At 44.7% G+C, this 17229-nt stretch overlaps 1 protein-coding gene across 4 annotated transcripts in view; it reads left to right on the top strand.

Annotated features, from left to right (window-relative positions):
• The window catches only part of Klhl3 (kelch like family member 3), a 113212-nt gene extending 102508 nt beyond the window's left edge, over positions 1-10704 (top strand). For 3 of the 4 annotated variants that reach the window (XM_023716533.1, XM_004632234.2, XM_023716532.1), the window contains 3 exons: positions 872-1012; positions 3133-3276; positions 6160-6986. In XM_023716533.1, coding sequence (XP_023572301.1) covers positions 872-1012; positions 3133-3276; positions 6160-6188 — 314 coding nt within the window. In that variant the 3' untranslated portion in view covers positions 6189-6986. Of the gene's footprint in view, positions 1-871; positions 1013-3132; positions 3277-6159; positions 6987-7401 lie in introns of those variants that run through there. The other variant, XR_002821349.1, reaches the window with a different exon arrangement.
• The last annotated feature ends 6525 nt before the right edge of the window (positions 10705-17229 follow it).

Here is a 17229-nt window from a genome sequence, read left to right on the forward strand (position 1 = left end):
TGGGTCTGGTAAGGCAGGTGGAGTTGGGGATTGAACTGGGGTCCCTTGCACCTTATTGGGTTTTCCAGATCAGATGCTTAGACAACTGAGCTAACCCGCAAGGCCCCTGAGGCTCAGAAAGGGGAAGAGCCCCAGCAGGGCAGTCCAGGCAGTGGGACCCGGGTGTGCTGGCAGCAGATCACATGCTCTTTCTAGGTGCCACCATCCTCCTTATGGCTTTTATCTCCTCCACTTGTCTTTAGATGACCTAAAACTTGTAAGTGATGCTATTCCGGCACTCTGCTCAGGCCGATCGATGCTGTGAGTGATGGAATGAATGCCCTTTGCCACCCAGGTGAGGGAAGTGGGCAGGAAGAACAGCTGATGCCTACAGCACCACCAGGGAGGGCTCCCTACGAGTGAGCTCAGTGCACCTGCTGGGTGCCTACATCCAATTTTTAACTCTTTTTGTTCAACCAATATAAGTCTAAGTAGTTCAGTATTGTGGGAAGGTGAGGTGATATGATAGACAAGAGGAAAAGACACGTAGTTACTGTCCAGAAATAACCACTTGTAATGTTTTGGTATTTTTCAGTCTTTCTTTTTCTGTCACTTATCACACTCTTACATATACATGTGAAACATATATAAACATATGTAACATATAGATGTTTTAAAGGTCTTACATGCTTTATATTTCAATGTGTACACATTGCCAGTCTTAAGACGCAGGCAGGGTATTATGAGCATATGGACGAGGACACTGAGGTCCATGGCGAAAAAGCTGAACTCGCCAAGTCACCCTGCTGGTACTAGCTGTCCAGGACTGGACAAGAGGCCTCCTGGTTTGTGTGACCAGCTTGAGGCTAGGACGCTTTGCTCTGCCTTTCAGGTGTTGGAGTGCTCAGCGGACAGCTGTACGCCACAGGTGGGCATGATGGGCCCTTGGTGAGGAAGAGTGTGGAGGTTTATGACCCTGGAACAAACACCTGGAAGCAGGTGGCCGACATGAACATGTGCCGGCGCAATGCAGGTACTGTTACTGCTCTCTCCTTCCTCCCTCTGAGGGTTGTGGGTCTTTTCTCCTGGAGTGTAGACAGTAGCTCTGAGTGAAAGGAAGAGAGGAAAAACTGTCATGGTCTGGAGCTGAGCTTGGATTCTAAAAAGGAAGCATCCATGTACTGGGTAGGCTCTGGCCTAGGGAGAAGGGGACTGGAGACCCACAAAGAGCCCCAGGTAGATGCAGAGGGGTCCCTCATCTCCAGTGAGGTGCAGTGACTTACTGCATACAGTTGCACAAAACCCAGAAAAGCCCTGTGCTTGCTACTAGTCACCCACTCCCACAGTGGCTTTGCTGGTAGTTAAGTGTAGGGCTGTATAGACACTTGATCGTTTGTTTTCTTTGCCAGTGCCTGGCTAGGAGAACCTCTCATTTTTACCTAAGTTCAGTCTCCTTCCTTGCAAGGAGAGTCTGACCTATGACTGATTCTCTAGTGGAACCACTTCCTTCATTCCCTTCTTGTATTTCCTGTCTCTCCTTTGCTTGCCTTTCCCAATTTCCACTAGTCCTCCCTGTAGAAATGGTTTACCCCACCTTATGTTCATATTTCTAAGAGGCTGACATCCCTAATAAGTGATTTTAGGCTATTGCCCTTTGGGTGACATCCTCTGTTGTATATTTCTTGCGCCTCTTTGTTCTAGGAAGTGTTGGCCTAACCTACCTTCCTAGACTGAAGTGCAAGTGGGTGACTTTCAGGCAGTTTATTTCTTTTACTCTCCTATTTTTTGTTTGTTAAACCAATTTGTGGCAGATTCATTGGAGGTATAAACAGAGGGGGTATGTACTGATTTTCTCAACGCCTAAGCCTGTTATGATATAACTTGGTATTTGGCCCTAAGCCACACAAGCAAGGAATTATAGCGAATCTATCCAGAGTCTGAGAATTAAGCTTATTGTAAATGTGAGTACATACACACATTCACATACAGATATTTCTGTTAATAACAAACATGGAATCACGTTGATTATCAGCTTTATAATCTGCTTCAAACTCACTTTACCATCTTTTATCAACATCTTATTAAAACACTAATTTGCATGGTATTTTAATGCCTCTATCATAATTTAAACGACCAGCATGTTACTGGATGCTTAGATTATTTCCACCCTTGGGGCCGGGGAGATGGCTCAGTGGAATAAGTGCTTCCCTGGCAAGCACAAGGGCCTGAGTTCAATCCCCGGTTCCGGGAAAAGAAAAAAAAAAAAAAAAAAAAAGATAGCGAAGATTATTTCCACCCTTTAGCCACCCTATACTATGCTTTGGTTACTATAAATGGTTTTTACAGTGGAATCAGTACACAAATCCAAAGTCATTTCTGTAGACTAAAATGTCAGAAATAGAATTTTGAGGTAAAGGGAGCACCTGTGCTTTAGACAGACTCCAGGAAGGAGGTCCATTTTAGCCTCTCACCAATATTTGAGAGTACCTAATTACCACTTTTTAAAGTGTCACCAATCCAATAATCTCATTTTGCAAAAACACAATTTATTGAATTGTGGCCTTTTAAAGTCTTGATAACTACATATCCCTACCACCTGCATGAAATCTTACCCTCAAACTAGCTCACCCTGAGATTGTTGGGGGGAGGGAGTATCCATCCTGTGGGGATTTAGAATCCCCATTTTCTATAAGGATTTATGTAGCCACAGCCATCAGCACCACAGGATAGATGCTTAACAGAGCACGTCAGGGAAAAACCAACAAGCAGAGAACTAGTAGCATGCACACACTGGCCTCAGTCATCTCATTCCCTAGCTCAGGGTGGGTATGGGAGGTCTGTGTGCTCCGTGGGCAGCTTCTCATAGAGTGATTGTGTGTACCCACAATCAGATGTGGGCAGAGAAAGCATCTGTGTGTGACCATGTAGTAGTGACTGTTCCCTGGGGAGGGAAATGACCCTGTGAGAGGAGGGGATTCTGGGAGCTCAGAGCGTGTTGGTGGCGTGTTCCCCCATCGGGCAAACTCAGACCTGTGGAGCAGATCTTCATCTTCACAATGACTGGAAAGGAAGGAAAGCAGCCCTCAGAGCTAGTTGGGTTCATCTCCACGGGCCCTGAACTCTAGTGCTCCTGCGGCTTGTGTTCAACCCCAGGGGTCTGTGCAGTGAATGGGCTCCTGTACGTGGTCGGAGGGGACGACGGATCCTGCAACCTGGCTTCGGTGGAGTACTACAATCCCGTTACTGACAAATGGACGCTGCTGCCAACCAACATGAGCACGGGGCGGAGCTACGCAGGTCAGTGTGTTATAGCCCCGCCCACTCTAGCAGTGTAAGAAGGGTTCTGAGTTTGCTGGACTTGGGACCGTGGGGCCACTCCTTTACTTTGTCCGTGACAGATGCTAAGAATGAGCGCTTCTTTCCCTTGCGAATCTGAGTATTCCATGGAGCTGTTTCCAAATGAGCTGAACTGCTGCTACAGATATCCTAGAGCTTCATGGTCACTCCTGATTTTTTTATGTGCCAGGTTCTGAGGCAGTGTAAAGAATGGCTCTTGCTCTTCAGAAGTTGGATTGTGGAAAAAGTAGGGGACAAGATAATGTCACAAGCTGCATTGTACAGCTTTAGGTGGAAGATATGAATGAGAATGACCGAATCCGGGGCCTCTTTCTGGAGGAGATGGGCTCCGTGAGCTTGGAGAGTAGGTCACAGTCACATGTGCTCTTTGATGAGTGTTCCTTCTCTGCTGTGGGACAGTGTGTTAGGTGCAGTGCGTGCACGCACTGTCATCTTTTCAACAGCCCTCAGCTACATAGGACTAGATCCTTCTATTTTAAAGATGATCAAACTGAGCTTTGGAGTGTGTAACTTGCCAAGGACACAGCCAGTAAATGGCCAAGTCAGAATTCCAACCTTGGTCTTACTTCTCGGCCATGTCCCTTGTACTGCGCTAGCTCAGGACTGGGGAAAGAGGCTGGGCAGTATAATGGGAAACCAAGAAGGCTTTTTTCCAGAGACTGTGCAGGATTTGGTGAGGTAAGGGGCAGAGGTAGCAGCAGAGTTAATGTTGCTGAGGTCAACAGGTCCATAGAATGACATGATAATGTATATTTAGGATGTCTCCCAGCTCCTTATACATGGAATAGTTAGATATCTATTTATCAAGTACACACAATGGACGAGCTAAGAATTTAAAAATTATTGTCTTATTTAATTCATACCTTGAGTGCAGGAGTATTCTTATTACCATTTTGCATTACAAAGACCAGTCATCCCTCCATCTCATTTGGATTTCAGGGCACAGCAGGATTGTGTAGGGCAAGCCAAATGGATTTTATGTCGTATTCTTTCAGTATAAAGCTCTCACTGCAATGAACTTCTTTTGCTTTTTTCACCTTTTAGGGGTTTCCCCCAACTCGTCACATTTTCCTTTGTTAACTATGAAACATTTTAGAAGTAGTTTCATCCCAGAGCTATTCTATTCATGGTTAATTATGAAAATCAGCATGGATAGTTTCTTTTTGCAGCTGCAGAGGGAAGAGCAGGGTGTTTTCTAGGGTAAGACAGTGAGGCATAGGCGGGATCTTGGAGCTGGTTCCGCCTGTGTCTTAGAGGAAAGGGCTTTCGTATGACTCATTAGAATTTCATATAAGTGCTGAATATTTCATGTTGCTTTCTTTATTGTCTATCTACTCGAGAAGTAAGTGGGAAGGAGACATGCAAACATGAAATTTTATGTGCAAAATCTGTCTATTATCTTAAAATGTAGAGATCTGCTCTGAAACAAAAAAAACCCCTAGATACTAAGTTATTTGTTGGAGTATTAGTTATAATAACCAACTGGAAACCATGTAATGTTTGACATTAAAGAAATTGTTAACCTATGGAATCTCTTACAGTAAATGCATTCCTAATGTCATAAGAAAATGTTTGTGGTAGACTTTTAAGTTACAGGAGGCTGCATGGTTGTATCTATTGTGCATGCTCAGTCCTATGGTCCTGTTTGGGGAGGGCAGTGTATAGCTGTAGTTTCTGGAAGTGGATACTTGGGTCAGATCTGAATTTGAATCCAAGCTCTGCCACTAACCCTGGATCTCTTGAGCCATGTATTCAATCTGACTGAACCTCTGTTATCTCATTTATAAAATGAGAATAAAAATTAGTCTGAGCCTCTGAGGGCTATCGTGAGAATGAAATGTGGTAATGTGGCGGCCACTGAGTACCAGCCCTCCCTGGTGTGAGACCCTCAGTAAAAGAGTGTGATGCTTATTAGAAGCTAGGAAATATTCCAGGAATGTCATGGTGATTCTCTTTGTGTGGAGGGATTAAAGATCTGTTTCTTTGTGTTTTGTATTTTCCAAAATGAGAATATCTTACTTTTATAACCAGAAGAAAGCTTATATTAAAAAAAGCAAGCCTGGTCTTTAAGAATGCTACCTGGTGAAAGAAATATCTGAGGTATGGGTAAAATGCATCGAGGTCAAGCAGTGTCTCTTGGCCTGGACTCAGGTTCTGCCAGCTGTGGGTATCTAAGTCTGGACTATTCTCTAGGAATTAACAGGAAATAGATGCATTAACAGAACTTCTCCAATGAGGTATCTTTGTCTTTCTTTTAGCAATAATCTCTCTTTCTTTTTTGAGATAGGGTCTCATTATGTAGTTCAGGCTGGTCAAGTTTATTATGTAACCTAGGTTAGCCTTGAACTCACAGCAATCCTCCTGCCTCAGTCTCCTGAGTGCTGGGATTGAGGATGTGCACCACCATGCCTGGCCAGCAATATCCTCTTAATCTCATCTTCAACCAGATTTGTTTTGTAGCCATGGGAATTTGTTAATACAAGACTCCAATGAAATCTCACCTATTAGCATCTTTTGAGTTAGTATATTGTTCAGCAGCTGGTACCAGAAAACCTGACCAATATTTGTTTATATAAAGAAGGAGGTATATTTGTCTTAGACAAATGGTATTTGAGGCACTGTGTTCATGATTTCAAATGTCCTGCTAAGACCTGAGTGGTAGAGTCGGAAACAGCTAGCCACTGGCAACCCAAGATCACAGTCCTTCAATATTTGGCTAAAAATCATACTCAATTCTCTTGGCTGTGATGTAGGGTGACTTCATGGGACTCTGAATAGTTTTGGAGAAGTTCTGACAATAACTTGCTTTTTCTTTCATGTTAGGTGTTGCTGTCATTCACAAGTCCTTGTGACCCAAATTCCCACTGCCAGGAGATGGAGGAGGATGTGGGTGCTACCAGTGACTGGAGCAGCAGGTTGCTAGCAGCCAGATGTACCTCACTAAGATGGTCCTTGGTGGTGTGAGAACCACTGTCCTCTGACTTGGCAGACTGGCATTGTCCCTTAAGTATGGACCCACCTCTTGCTTCCCGAAGGTGCTTTGGCCTCAGCCCTGAGCAGCAACATTCCTGACAGCCTCAGCAGCACCTTCAGGCTTTTTCTTTCTTTTTTGGTATTTATATAGGAACAACAGAGAGTCTGGAACCCATGTGCACATGTGAGTGGTACACATGTGTGTGTCTGTGTATAAAACATGGTGTTTTCACTCAGTTGTGGGGTGGGGAGTTATGGTAATTTACTGGATTTCTTTACTACTGATCTTTTTGCCATGTTGAAAATCAAGTAACAGGAACCTTTCTTCTGGATTTGTCTCATGAGGACCCTGAAACAATTAAAGCTGCTATCTTCTGGAGATCCAGTTGAACAGGTTGGAAGTGTCCAGAAGTAACCCACGAGAGGGCAGTTCTGTGATCATGCCCATAAACATGACCTGACTACTGTAACTCTGTTTATAGAGAAGCTGGGGCTTTCTTGAAGCTGTGCCCTGTCCTCTGCATACTAGATCAGGGAAAAGACAGGTTCGCATGGTCTTCTTAGCTGCCCTTCCAGGGCTCAACTCTAGGAAGCAAGTGAGAACCACTTGGTCTATCTGGGTCTCTGACTTTTGATGTCATGGATTCTAAGTTTGGGAGATTTTGTTTGTTGAGCAGGAAAAAAAAATGAACTCTTCAGAATAGCCCCAGATAACACACTGGAGAAAAAACTGTACAAGAAGAAAATAAAAAAACAAGATGGTGAGGATTTAGTCTTTGCTCACAGTGGTCTAGGGAGGGGTACTGCTTCCAGGTTTTCCCTTGACCTGATGGCCCCATTTGTACTTATTATCTAGGCCTAATCATCACAGTACCCCATTTTACTTGTAAGTGTTCAAACTTCAAGGAAAGTAAAAGGTCACCCTTCTGCCAACTCAGAGATAAGGTTGTCTATGGGGTCACGTACGATTCATTTGGACATGAATGACTTCAAGGGACTCTAGTGGCTGAGGCTAGCCCTTGGCACTTTGTGATGACAGTCAAATCTGTCTTATGACCTTATTGTCCTCTTGTGCTTTCTCCTTATATCAAGGTATGTACTTCTCCCCAAGCCGCAGACATCCATTCCCTTTGCTTGCACTGTTGGGAAGGAGATGGCAATGGGCCCTGAAGTTGAGACCTTTTTCAAGAATACTTGGATTTTTAAGAGGACTTAGACAGAACATTACCAATTATAGGAAGTGAAGCATCTGGAAGGGGAATTTGAGGGAGCATTAGGTCATTTGCATTTTTAAAAGACCTAATAAATGTGTAATTCAATATGTGTAATTCCTAAGCTAGCACATTGCCTATGTTGTGCTTTTGTGGCTGAGGAGGGAAATATTGTGTCTTATATTCCGAAGCCTGGTGTTAGCCCTCTGAGATGTCAAGATTCTCCTCTTTGTAAACCCTGACATTGGACCAATGTGTGTTCTAGACAGATTCTTCAGGAGATTGGCATCCCTGTTTTTTCTACTTCTGTCCTGCAGAAACTTAGGAGACTACTAAGATTCCCAGCTGGTTGGCCACTTTGAGTATTTACTGTATATAATGACTGTTGTTTACCTCTCTTGAGAATGAAGCTTCCCTTCCCAAAGTTAAGCACACATTGTTTCATCAAGACATTTGAAGAGCACTTAGGTACCTAGGAACTCAGAAGCCTTGAGCAAAGGCTAACATATCTAGCTTGAGTGGACCCAGAAGAAAAGTCATGCTTGAATTAGCCACTCTGGTCTCACTGGCTGCAGGCGTGACTGTGATTTCAGAGCTCTGCCTGGCTCTGAGTCAGAGATTTTTTGTCCCAGATATCCTTCTTCCATCTCCAAAGATGCTTTGAGACTTGTTGGTGAGCACATATGGTAAGGGTGAGGGTGAGGAGTCTGGTGTGTGCCTGACATACAAGTTCTCCACTTTGGATGAAAGGAAAATTCTTCACCCCTTTTCCCATGATGGAGAAGCTAAGCTTTTCTGCTTAGATGGGGAAAGCTTGTCATCTTGTCATTTGACAAGCTTGTCATTTGTCATTGTTCTAGAAAAGATACCTTGGAAGCTTGCCAGCCATGTTTTCTGCCTTGGAGTTTTTGCCGTTGGTCCCGCCTTGCATCCCCCTTCCCAAAGGGCCTTGCCTCTGCCGGTGGTGCTGCAGGGGCCATGTTCATTTCATCTCCATGCAGCCTTTCTCACAGGGACTAGATAGAATACTGCTATGTCATCACGAGAGAGTCACTCTGCTCTAGCTGTCCACAGACCCCACCCCGGAGTTACTGTTGCTTTATCCTCAGGTGCAATTCTTTCTCCACAGTGGATGCATTAGACTTTCAAGTCTATGCTGGTCACGTGGTAGTGAGGCCTCCCTTCCCTGCCCCTATTAGGGTGGCCACTCCTGCTTGTGAATGCAGCTTTGCCGGTGGCATATCTGAAATCTGATTGCAGTGGTGAAATGGAATTGAGGCCCAAGGTTAGAAGCAGCTTAGACGCCACTTGGATACTGATTTGGACGACACAGAAGTCAGATTCTGAATTCCAAAGGTATTTTCTCATAAGTACCCAATGGCATCTCTCCATCTAAAAAGTTGCAGTATTATGCAAATAAAGTGACCTCATTTTCTGCTATGCAATAAGAATCCTTAATTCTATTTCATGACAAGCCAGTTGCAATATCCCCTAAGATGCTTTTTGAGCTGTCTTACTTTGATATATGTTGTGTAATGTTTGTATATTTCTGAGCCAGATTCTTTCAAAGATTGCCTTTTTATAAAACTGAAGCTATAGCTTTCAGGCTAAAATTTTAATGTAGAGATTTTTATAAGATATTTTTTTTTTCAAAATATATGAATCACTTTTTATTGTCCATGATAATAAAACGTTGTGTTGTATATGTCATTCAGTCTCACACACAGTCTATGCCTGTAGCTTATCTTTCCTTTGTTGCCCTTCCTACCCCCCAAAAAACCCCAAATATTTCAGGAGCTCCAGTCTTCTTTTTCATACTGTACTCAAGAGAGACTGCTGAAAAAAATAGAGAGACTGCTGAATTGAAAAGCACAGTCACTGGTGTGTCTTGAATTGCAAGAGATTAATGTTAAGCTAGCCTCAGCATCTACTCGTAGATGATATAGATTGCTTGTTTGCTCATTTGTCTATTTTGCTTGTCTCCCCATTTGTTAATTTTATAGAGTTTGCTTTTGGAGGCCGAGGCTGGATGGCCATCTTCTGGTGGCTCTTCCTGCCTGGCATCGAGCCCGGCTCACTGTAGCATGCAGCAACCCCAGAGAAGGGCGTGCCCTCTGGCCCGTATTCTCTGGTTCCTGGATTCAGTAGGCCATTCTTCATTCTCTTCTGTCTTTCTCTTCTTCTGAAACTTCCGTGCCCCAAGGCCTTTGCCTCCAGGTGATGTCCCTTTTGGGAACATCCATCTCCATACTTTAGGAAAAGGACCTGTCCCAACCCCCGAGAAGAGCACATTAGGCTTGTGCCTGTGGATACTCACACCCACCTCCAGCTTGGTGCCTGAGCTTCTCTGTTCCGAGGTCTATTCTGTGTCTTTATTTGTCTTGAGCCTCATTTTTAAAAAACAAATCTTTGTTCTTATTTTTGGGGCAGGTGCCATTTGAATCGCCTCCATGCTCCCTGTTTGCCCCTACTTGGGTCAAGTTGGGAAACTGAGCAAACTCATTCCAGCTTTTAAGGCTCTGTGTGCCTACAGAAGCAAGGGGCTGGAATTTTTTTTTTTTTAAATGTTTGCACTATTTAGAGTTCTAAGCCTCTCACAGTCAGGTGTGTTGCTTTTTCACTGACCAAGCAGGAAAGCTGGAGCCCTTCCAAATGGGAGTGGAAGCAGCTTCTTCCCTGGTGGGCAGTCACAGCCTCGCGGCCCTGGTGCAGCCTTTGCCCTGGAACTCAGTGACTCATGGACACAGCATTGGCCATGGCAGGAGTGCATGGAGCTGTGGCATTTGCGGAAACAAACTGTCCTAGTGCTATGTCCTTGCCTTTGGTTATAAAGTGTAAATTATTTCCTCCCTTTCTAGTGGCAATAAAAGACCCATATTGGACTTCTTGTTTAATTTGTACATGTAAAATACTTTCTTTGGAAGAAAACTCCGGACACTGATTGTGAATGTCTGTGTGGGTGCTCTATCCCTGTGCTTGTCACAAGCAGTCAGATTGGATCATTGACATTGCACAGGGAAGGTCCTTGATCTAGTGCTTTCTGCATGGATGCTGAGGATGTGTATCATAGAAAAGAACACTTGTCACATGCTTGATCAGTTACAGTGATAGCTGAGGAAACATTTCCTCAAATGTATTAATAAAAAATCATGTTCTAGTTTCTCATTTTGAATGTTTAATTTTAATAAAGGCGAAACTGTGCAAATCTTTCTCAATATTTCATTTCTATAGCCCAGCCTCTCCACTGTGTCACAGACAAGAAAAGGGCAGACTTATTCCTGTGTGGCTTCTGACCAATGTTTTTTCCTTTTAAAATCTTCTGGACAGGTTCTGGGTTCCTTCAGTCCCTGTCACCTGGCCCCAGCACAGTGCCAGACCCACAAAAAATTTCTTTCATGAGAGCAAGGGAGGTCTGGGTGGTGGGGCAAAGGCCAGGTGATCATTAGGAATCTCTGTGGGTGGGCTTGTGGGGGAGGGGAGAGGTGACTGGCTGTACTCACATCACCCAGTGGGATGTGAGTCTCTTGTGAAGAAAGTCTGAGTGCTTGGCTTGGTTGTGACTTCTCAAATCCTCCTGCTCAGCAAGCTGGACTTTCCTTTGCTTAGCAGGCCAGGCTGCCCAGTGCCTCCAGGATGTCAGAAGTCCTGTCCTGTTCTAGGAGAAAGGTAGAAAGCATAGAGAGCTCAGGCTCATCTTCACATTGCATACATTCAAGGGATGGGTGGGAGCCTCTTGGCTAGAAGCCTCACCATATCTGGAGTGTAAAGCTTATTATTCAGAGGGCCCAGGTCACTGGACCTACTCAGCCCTTGGGTGGCACTTGGAGCCACTTGCAAGTGAAAGGAGGAAGGCATGTGGGTAGACCCAGTGGGTGGGGCCCTCCCTGACTGCTCCTCAGCTCCCTTCCCTGGGCTAGCCTCTGCCCTTGCTTATTTTCTCTCCTCACCTTGAAGGTGAGCAGGAAGTGGAAGGCTGAATTCCATCATAGCTCTCTGGGCAACAGTTGGGACTTAATGTCTGCCCTAGGACAAAGGAGGTGGGTGAACCTGTTTATCTCAGGATGTGTTATGAGTGAGATGAAATGTACTAGCTCTTTAGATCCACATTTAAGTTTGAGGCTGGGCATGAGGGCTCAGGCTGCAGTTGTCTCATTACTCATGGCGGCTAGCATTTTGTGTGCATTTATGGTGTGACCTTTAATTCCAGTTAATTTCCACACTTCTTGGTGGTAGATGACATGTTACTTTGCCTATTTCACAGCATCTTAGGGGTTAAATAACAGACCCTTGAGAAGAGACACAGGCCTGCTGCCATTGAGGTCGCTTGCTGAGCTGTGTTGTGTTCAAATCCTGGGAGGGAGGATTACACTCTGTGGGTGGATGCTGGAGGAGGAAGTCACCAGAGGTGGAGCTCAAAGCCTGCTGAAGACCTGCCTCTCTTCCCAAGGGTCAGTCCTCTATTGGCCCAGCCTGGAAGCAGGCCTCGATCAAGGCTGTGAAGGGCAGCTCTTTGCCCTTTCTGATAACTCATCTGTAAAATGAACAACAGTGTGTCCTTGGAGCACTTATCTACTTGCTAGGCCCTGTTCTTGGTGACATTTGACTATCAAGGAGATGACAATGCCCATCAACTGAAGAATGGATAAAAAAGAGGTATTTTTGTACAATGGAGTACTACTCAGCTATAAAGAAGAATACACTTGCGGCTTTTATAGGTAACGGGTACAACTAGAGACTATACTTGTAAGTGAAATAAGTCAGACTCACATGTGTAAACATTGCACTGTCTCCCTAGTATAAGGAACTGAGATAGGAAATAAGATGCAAAAGGTACAATAGATGTAGGGAAAAAGAAAGGGAAAGAAATTGCTCCAAATGAAAAGGAAAAACAACTGGGATGGGGGAACAAATATCTAATCATCTAATCTAATCTAATCTGATCTAATCTAATCTAATCAAATCAAATCTATAATATATATGCTACCTGTACTATTAACTTCTGTTCATTGAAAGGAATGGTTTGTGCTCATATTTTTAGATCAATTTTACATGCCTATGTCTGGTAATCTAAGCAACTACTTTGAAGATAACAATATGCAATGTAGTATCCACTGTTAATTTCCTATTATCTTGTTTTGAGATTCTGTATAATTTTTATTCTTTTTTCTCTTCCGAATAAAAAATTAAAAAGGGAGATGAAAGAGCTCAGGGAGGCTAAGGGTTGGAGGACCTGAGGTGTGAACCCACGCTTTCATTTTTGGTAGTTTTTAACCATCATACTGTATGTGTTTTTAATCTCTCAGGTCACTGGGCCCTGCCAATAGACAAGTATTATGAGAATATTTTAACAAATTCACCGATTGAATTCTGAGTAAGGAATGGAAAAATTGGCTTTAAATCCTTCCTTTCCCATCCCCAGTTTCTAGCTGTCTGTAGGAGAGCTATTGTCTTTTCCAGTGCTGGGCTTCTGTCATTTTTCTCCTTAGTATGTTTGGCACATACGCAGTTATTGCTTTGATAAAAGTCTAATCAGTGTCTATCCTGTATTTTGTTCTAAGCCCTTGAGTTGCAACTGTCAACGAAGCAAGTAGGCGCTATTGCTGCAGAAGCTAGAGCTTCCCACGAGGCACAGTTAGGGAAACAAGCAGCTATGCTGTGGTACACTGGGGGCAAAAAGCCCACATACCCCCAGACAGAGCAACAGGAAAGACAGCCAGCCAGACATGCACCTTGCACATGGACCTGGAGAGAAGGCTATGAGATTTGCAGAGCAAGAGAGACCAAGATGGACACAGGCAGAAACAACAACAACAACAACAACAACAACAACAACAACAACAAAGAAACAAAAACAAAAACAAAAAAGACACAAACCCTACAAAGAGGCTTTTTTTTTGGTTACCAAGGATCAAACTCAGGACCTGACAAGCAGATCCTTACATGGGGTGGAGGTTGAGAGGCGGAGAGAAAGAGAGAGAGAGAGAGAGAGAGAGAGAGAGAGAGAGAGAGAGAGAGAGAGAGAGACAGAGACAGAGAGAGAATGTTAACATGGTGATTCAGATCAGATTTAGAGTAAAAAAAAACTCATGTTCAAGCCTGAGTTCCTAGAAGATGGTCATGTGGCTGTGAGCCTCTGATCTGTAACACATGGGTGATATACCAAAGTCCCAGGAGGCAGGAAGGGTCTAGCTGGGGCAGCCTTTGGAATGAGAGGTGGAGTCCCCAGCAGTGATGAAAGGGTAGTCAGCACTTTGGAAGTCCTGACTGCACACAGGCCTGAGGGGCTAGGACTGTGGAGGGGAGGCACAACCCAGAGAGAAGACAAGCTCCTGGTTCCAGGGCTTTGTCTGGGCATCTAGGCTGTCCTAGATGCATCCCTGAAGGAGGCCCATGTAAACCATGTGGAATGCTTGGCTTCTCTTGACTTTTGTATTTGGCACAACTGTGCTGAAATCTCTTTGTTCCTTCCCTCTGAGCAGGGCTGGGGATGAGTCTCATGAGTTTCCGGGAGTGAGACTATTACTTCCTCTTCAGCTGTCTACTGCAGGGAAAGTGACTGGTAGGTATGCATGTAACAGGTTATGTAACTAAGGAACGTCCAGTCTAGTTTCACTTGATCCCCTTGAAAGCTTTTGAGATCGCAGTAGATGTAGTGATGAGCAGTGTGAGTACCTGTAGTATGGCATGGTTAATTTCTTAATTCTGTAAGGGAGTCATGCCAAACACTCTCACAACCTGTGCACAGTGGGTGATTTACTAGGGGTGGTGACTAATATTCTTGCCACTCCCTTTCTGCAGCTGTGGACATGGGCTCAAGAGGAGAAACTCTGCTTGCTCAAATTCCAGTCTTGAGAGCTTGGACTCTATCACTCAGAACTCTGCTTCCATGTGCAGTGTGGCTCTAGTGTCTTAATCAAAGAGTGCAGTTATTTTGTTCACATAATCACAGACCAAAGGCAGGATTCTAGGGCTGGCATGGTAGTTCCACGATGTCACCTTGTTCCATTTACACTTCCATCCTCACCATATTGCAAGATAGATGCACCTTTGCTGTCTTCTCATATATAACACAGGCATGAATAAGGAATGAGTGGTGGTGGAAGGAGTCATGGCTGTAAAAGGAAAGCAAAACCTTTCCAAAAATCCTGATAGAGTATGCAATAGTCCCAGCAGTGCCCTTGCCATAAGTGAGTTGAGACAGAGGGGTGGTTTTAACTGGCTACTTTACTGCTCTAAACTCAGTGGTCAGTCTGGGAGAAGGAAAGGGAGAATGGATATTGGATGGGTAGCTAGCAGAGCTGCTTACAGTCTACACCTCTGTGAGTTTCCTACCTCTGAATAGAATACAGCTTCCTCTCTATTGGCAGGTTAGACTTTATTATTTTGGATCCAAAAGTTTGTATCTTTTGGATCCATCTAGCATTTTCCCTGTGGGTCACTTTGGCAGAACACTGGATGCTGGTCTCCTCGTGAGTGAGTAGTAATGCTGCTGCCTGTGCTCTTGACATCTGCTGATAGGTGCAGAGTGGGAGCTTCACATCCGAGCTGGACAAGGAGGGCTTCTTAGAGCCATGCTCCAGCCATCTTTTGTCCTATTTGACATCAAAAATGGTTGTTCCTCTTGCAGAATAAATGAGAACTCTCACAGCAATGGAGACCTTTAGGAGCCCATCGCTGAGGCTGCTATGACAGCTCATTTATCAGCTGGGGAAGTTTTCCTGGGGCACTGATTGAGAGGAGCTGTCAGCTGCAAGATCTATGACCTTTATCTCAAGAATGACCCATCTGTGCAGTACCATAAATCTTTCTAAGCCACAAACTGGAGGGTGGAGTTGGGTAAGATTTGGTGTTGGCTTCTTAGAGGCAATTTCCCCAACTCCCTTGTCTTCATGTCCTTTGGGCTAGCTTCACGCTTAATGATATTCTACCAAGGGGTATCCCAGCTGAGCTGAACTGAGGGAGGTTACAAAAATAATGTGACAGCCTCGATACCAATGGGCCAGCCTACTCTGTTCTCATGGGTGTGGCTATGACTCCAGTCTTGGAATGGGATGGAGAGGGAGGAATAATGGGCTGGAGGAGCTTCACTTTTTGCTCTGCCCCTTGTAAAGGGGAAGCAGAATGGAGAGAGTAGACAGAGAACTAAAAGATCTGGTTTCAAAGTATTGTTGGCATAATGGCTATGACTACGGGCTCCACATTGTATAGAATGGTTAAATTTCTACCCATCTTTAGGGACAGTGCAATCATGGCCACAAAAGCAAGCCCTTCTAGGACAGATAGAGCAAGTGGGCATCACACACTATAGCAGTGAGGGAGTCTTGCTACTGAGAGGTTAGCAGCCCCCCAGTCCTTGGCCTCATCTGCACTTTCTTACAGTCACCTGGATCTGAGGGGAGGGGACACAGAGAGGCCAAGGCTCCAGAGGGCACGCCAAATGTGTTTTTCCTCCATGGATCCATCATTTTAATGTAACTAGCCTAGCTACCCATTTAAATGATTAACTAGGGAACTGCCTGTCCAGCACTGGTGACTGCTGCACAGTCCTGATAAGGAAGCCCATAAAACTATGTGCACACTGACAAGGTTTTATGTACATCCTAGAAAGGGTGGCTTCATTTCTAGCAGTTTCTGGTAGACATTTTCTGTTTGGACTTGTTTCTGCTTGGCCCCAGGAACCTATGAATGTGGGAGTGTCAAAAGCAGGGGTGCAAAATTGGGCTTTAGAACTTCAGGGAGGCATCCATGGAGCCCTCCCGCTCCTGGCCTGGTGACTTGTATCTACTCTGCAGCTTAGTGCAGAATCTACTCTCTTTCTAAAGAAGCACACAGTAGGTTGCTGCTATTTGTGGGCTGCTTCTGTACTTTCTTTGTGTTGCACACTTATTCCATATTTGTCAAGTGTCCCGAACCAGCAGGTCAGTCAACGAAGGTCACCTGGGGGAGGAGCGGGGAATTGAAGACGGGACAAAGGACAGGAGACGCGAGAAACGGAGGCAAGACAAAGGTTCTGGTCAAGCCTCGTTTATTTAGGGGAGGTTCTGGGTATATATAGGGGGTGATGGAATGAGGAAGTCTCGGCCCTTGGGGGTCAGCAGGTATCTAGGCAATGGGGAGGGTGCAACCCCCTAGGGCATAGCATGTGATTCCCAGGGAATGGGCAAGGTGAGAAGGGCCATAAACTTGACTCAGCAGAGGAATAGAATGGATACTGGTTAATGGCCTCCAACAGTCAAGTTCTTCCTATATGTCAGGCCATTTGCTGACTCTAGAGATGTGCAAGTGACAAGATCCCTGTCCTCATAGGCACAGTTGGCTTGGAAAACAAAGTTGTAAATGCAGAATTGTACCCTAGTATGATGTGCATAAGATAGGGAGTAAGAAAATGCATGGAAACACATAGTAGGGTCAGAGACAGTATCCTGGTAGATGTATTGGTGAGCTGCGAGGATCCTTACCTTGGATAGAGATTGGTGTTGGCCAGGTGAAGAGCAGGATACAAGAGCTGAGGACAAAGGAGAAATTGCAAAGGAATTGCAAGAGCCCATATGCTAGGGAGATGATTTCTTTAAGCAAGCACAAGTAGTTCAGCATGGCCAAATTGTGGAGTGTAAGAAGCATGTGCAGAGATGAAGCTGGAAAGCAGCATACATGGCAGGACTTGACACCACGACGAGGAGGTGACTCTGTCTTAAGGTCAGTAGAGCAG

Source organism: Octodon degus, unplaced genomic scaffold, assembly GCF_000260255.1.
Source record: "Octodon degus isolate 3935 unplaced genomic scaffold, OctDeg1.0 scaffold00048, whole genome shotgun sequence".
Lineage (NCBI taxonomy): Eukaryota > Metazoa > Chordata > Mammalia > Rodentia > Octodontidae > Octodon > Octodon degus.